This window comes from Nematolebias whitei, chromosome 15, assembly GCF_014905685.2.
Source record: "Nematolebias whitei isolate Nwh7 chromosome 15, NemWhi1, whole genome shotgun sequence".
In the NCBI taxonomy this organism is placed as follows: domain Eukaryota; kingdom Metazoa; phylum Chordata; class Actinopteri; order Cyprinodontiformes; family Rivulidae; genus Nematolebias; species Nematolebias whitei.
The window spans coordinates 21443406-21448111 of NC_056512.1; the positions used below are offsets into that span (position 1 = coordinate 21443406).

Below are 4706 nucleotides of genomic sequence, written 5' to 3' on the forward strand. Positions count from 1 at the left end.
CCCGATCATTTGAGGAATATATACTTTTAAGCAATTTAAAACCTAGAAAGCACATTTCCTCAAATGATGGGGTGGTCAGTTTACATTTATACATATTACCATAATATTACCATATTACCACCATATGGTGGTAGCCATCTTGGATTTTGAAATGGCAACTCAGTTTTTGATAATGACCTTTCTTATGCCGAGATACAGCTGCACACCAAAGTGGAAGTCAGTACATCATTTATTTTTCAAGTTATCAAACTCAAAAGACAAACAAACAGACTGATGATATTTCCAGTTCCCCTCTTCGCGCCACGTCGGGGGACAATAAACAAGACAATTCATTCAGTTCTGTAAAGTTTTAATTTAGCAATTTACTGTGAGTTAAACTGACTCCTCTTGATACTTTAGCAGCCTGACACCTTATTCATAATGAACAGCACACAATCTCAGAAAAACCTCAACCTTAATCACTGTTTGTGCTTTAAATGACAACGAAGTGAAGAAAAAAAGTTATTTTTCATTATATAATAAATTAATACTTCTGATGCTTGAATTTGTTAAAGAGTCATACAATATTTCTGTTAACACAAAATAATAAAGTATGACAAATGCCATCTGTGTGTGACAACGTATAAACTGCTACAAATAACAAATAGCTGACAGATTTTATAGTCAGAAGAAACGTTTCAGAAAAACCTTAAAAAACAAAATGGATGTGCATTAAATGTAATCTCTCACTAGTGTTGGTTAACAACAAATGCTGTGTTAACCACTAATGCTGAAATATAGATGTGTGAATAATGGCAGAAATTTAAGTATGTCTTGGACATTAAACCAGACTGACAGCTGAGAGGCTTTGAAAACCTCTTAGGCAACCCCTGATCCAACAAATGTGAAGTTTTCATCTACCTGTAATAGCTTTTTAGGAATCGTCATTGATGCCAAAACTGTGTCAAACAGAGCCATCTTTGGTATTTTTGTAAGTTAGAACAAATTACATTTTTGTAACAAATCAATTCTATTTAAAATTAATTATTTGCTAAATTGTCCTTTATGTGTCAACAAAACTGGTTCATCCTTTGACTTTGAAGCTTTTGATGTAGGAATGATTTGAGTTAGGTGGTTTAACAAATAACATCAGTCTGTGGTGGAAGTGGTCTCCAGCTACAAGTATTTGGGTGTGCACCTGAATGACAACCTCAGCTGGAGCAACAGCACCACCAGCCTGATCAAGAAAGCTCATCAGAGACTCTACTTCCTCAGGCGGCTGAGACGAGCTGGTCTGGGAAGCTCAGTCCTCACCTCCTTCTACAGGTGTGCAGTGGAGAGCATCCTGTGCTCCAGCATCAAGGTGTGACATGGAGGCTGCACAGCTGCAGAAAGAAAAGCTTTGCAGAGAGTGGTGAAGGCTGCACAGAAGACTGTTGGAGTCAGCCTAACCACCATCAGACATCTACACCTCTAGATGCAGGAAGAGGGCCACCTACATCATGAAGGGCCCCACTCACCCAGCACACACACTTTTTGCCCCATTCCCCTCAGGAAGGAGGTTGAGGAGCATTAAGTGTAGAACCACTAGACTGAGGAACAGCTTCTACCCTAAGGCTGTTAGACGCATGAATCTCTAACTAGGATAATCACTGTAACCCACTTTAATTGGAGATTTGACATTTTATCTGTGCTGCTGATTAATTATCCATGCTGCCGATTTCTTGCCTTTAAGCTGCTGTATTCATACCCATCTGCTCACAACAGACTCATGTTCAGGCTGCTGTTTAATACCCTGTATTATATTATTATTGTTTAGTGTATATCTTAGATCCTTATGTACTGTTTCTTTTTATACTTTATATTTTTGCAATTTTGGGGTGCAACTTGGACCTTGAGTACACAATTTCATTCCATCTCATGTACCACATGTGATGTGAATGACAGAACCTTGAACAACCAAAAGGTAGGTCAAATGGGTGAAAACATAGCTATTGTTAAAAAAACTACTTTGAAAAACCTGAAATATTGAACCAGGACCACTTTAAAAGTTTACAATAAAATATTACTGATTAAAAACCAAATTATCCAAATATGAACAGAGAAAAAAATAAACATTGAGCAACACAGTTCTTACGTTCCTTTCACATAAATACTCGAAACTATCTAACATATATAGATATATACACGTGTATAGGCTGATGTTTTAAAAATGTTTGGACAAATTGTTACTTTATATCTGACAAAACTAAACAGAAAGCTGGAGTAAACGGTCTGTAGAAGATGCTGGATTATTTTCTGCTTTGTAATTGGCTAAATACAGCATTAACAAGCATAGCACATATTTAAAAAGCTGGTTATTATATATATATATATATATATATAGGCCAATAAATCTGTCATTCTCCACTTTTATCCTTTACTGAATCTTCAAATAAAAGGTCATCTTTGCCTTCATTGCATGTAAATGTGTAAACTGTGTAAACTACAAATGCAACTTCATCTTACCTTTGCAATCCAATGAGTTTCCACCTTTGCAAGTCAGTGAGCGTGAAGGGACATGTCAGCCAGGCCTGAATCCTCTCCCTACACTTCCCTGGACTGGGTAGGAAGAGCGCCAGCGCAGCGACCAGCCGGCCGACTCTACCCTCATCCGACCCGAGCACCACCAGGGTTCTGCCGCTCAGAAGACACCACAACGCTTTCAAAGCAAAGGGATACTGGCGTACAAACTTCAAAGCACTTTGAGCTGCCTTTTTCCTCTGACGGAGGGTCACCGACCCCCCGTAACTGAGCGGTGAGGCAGCCCTGTCAGACCCCGTGGAAGCGCTCATGGTGCAGTCCGACCCCTCCTCCACGGAGTTACGAGAAATTGCATCTCCGAGTAGGCCCACAGGAAGCTCCAGGCCAGCTGCAGGACTTTCAGAGTACGAGGAACCCACAGTGTATTCATCTTGGATTGGAAGAAGGGCCTGGGGCTCCTGGTTGACCACCAGGATTTGGAAGGGCTTCGAATGAGAGCTGTGGCGTAGGCAGGGAACGGCGTCAGACGCAGGCGCCTCGAAAAGGAAACGTTCTTGAGCGATGCAGCATGCTGTGTCTATTGGAACCAGCGACTTGGACTCGTTCACTGTGTCATGCTCATCCAGGTCAGACACCACGTCCAGCAAAGACACGGGGGTCTGGTCCTGTCCTTCACCCTCATCCTCCCCTGCAGTGGTCTCGACGTCTTCACTGCTACTTTCCCTCCCCAAATCAGTGTTGGGGTCAGGTTCAGGGGTCAGTTCAGAATCAGGATCGGGTCCTTCTGAAATCATACTGGCCAGACTCTCTTGCTTCTCTGCTTGATCAGTGCCGCTCTTATCACTGCTGAAGCTTCCTTTGGTCTCCTCTGAGCTCTCCTGAGTCTCCAAAGTCTGATCTGAGGAGGAGGATTCCAGATGGTTCTCCCTAAGTCCAAGCTCCCTCCCCTGAGCAGCGCTGGTCACAGACACAGGGATCGGATCGGATGAATGTAGAGGTCTTGACAGAGCAAGCTCAAGAGACTCTGGTCCAAGCACAATATAAGGGGGATTGCAGTGCACATGGTTGTCTATGGAATGATTCACAGCACAGAATGGTCTTAGTGTTCCTGCTTCATCCTCAGTGCTGTCACTGAGGTCCTCCTCAAACAAGAAGTTGACAACTTTCAATTTCTTGCGCAATGCCTTGTCTAGGCAACGGGTGTACAAGTAGCACAAATCTCCCCGAAAACTCCTCTCTGCCTCTTTTAGAAGCTCCACCGAGCCTTCGTAGAAAGTCTCCTCACACAGCTCTCGGAGGTTCTTTAGGCGCTTGTCGAAACATTTGGCAGACTTAGCTTTGATCAGCTGTGGCGTGTAGGACGGCTTACGTTTTACAGCCTCATCCTCTTCCTCATCTAAACCTTCTTCATCTCCATTGTCATCTAATCTAACCTGTCCCGTTTCTTCTCCTTTACACCCCTTTTCAAAGAAACGAATCGGTTCGGCAAGCTTACAATATTTGTCTAACAGCATCTCACACTCGTTTAAGCACTCGGTCATACACTTCTGGCAGGTGACGGCCTGGGGATCCCGGCGTGGACGGCGATGGTAGGAGCAGATCTGTTTCAGCAGGTCTCTGTGTTCATAAATGCACTTTTCTACATTTGCAAGCTCATTGGCCTTCTCTACAGCATGGGCGGAGTAAACACACTGAGGCCCCGCCTCTCTCTGAAGCCCCTCCTCCCGTTGCAGCACCGAATGGGTGTACCTGCGGAGCAAAAACAAGCTCAGAGTTCAGGAAAACATGGTTTGATAAAGCAAAAGGTTTTCTTCAAGAGGAGTATCAGTTCAACAAATCACAAAAATATAATCAGACCTATTGATCATCAGCATCATCATCTAGATCAGGGGTCTGCAACCTGCGACTCTGGAGCCACATGCAGCTCTTTAGTCCCTGCACAGAGACTCTTTCAAGCTCTTAACAAAACTAACATAAAACAATTTTATTGGTTGTTATATAAACAACAAGAAAGGACTAGTTTTAGCAGTTTTCCTGTCATTTCTGAATACTGGAACAAGTACAAGGAGTAAAAAACACTCACTTTAACTTTATGCTTTATTTCTATACTAAATTAATTTTTCCACAATTTAAACAATTACATAAGTCATAGTTTTTAGTTAATTAAAAAAAAAGATCTCCCCCCCACACACACTTTACAACAA

General features: G+C 42.3%; 1 protein-coding gene across 1 annotated transcript in view; it reads right to left on the reverse strand.

Annotated features, from left to right (window-relative positions):
* Window positions 1-4706, reverse strand: part of smcr8a (Smith-Magenis syndrome chromosome region, candidate 8a) — a 13070-nt gene that overhangs the window by 5446 nt on the left and 2918 nt on the right. Inside the window, exon 2 of the mRNA XM_037689467.1 lies at window positions 2488-4251. Within this exon, the coding sequence (XP_037545395.1) occupies window positions 2488-4251 (1764 nt within the window). The remainder of the gene's footprint in view (window positions 1-2487; window positions 4252-4706) is intronic.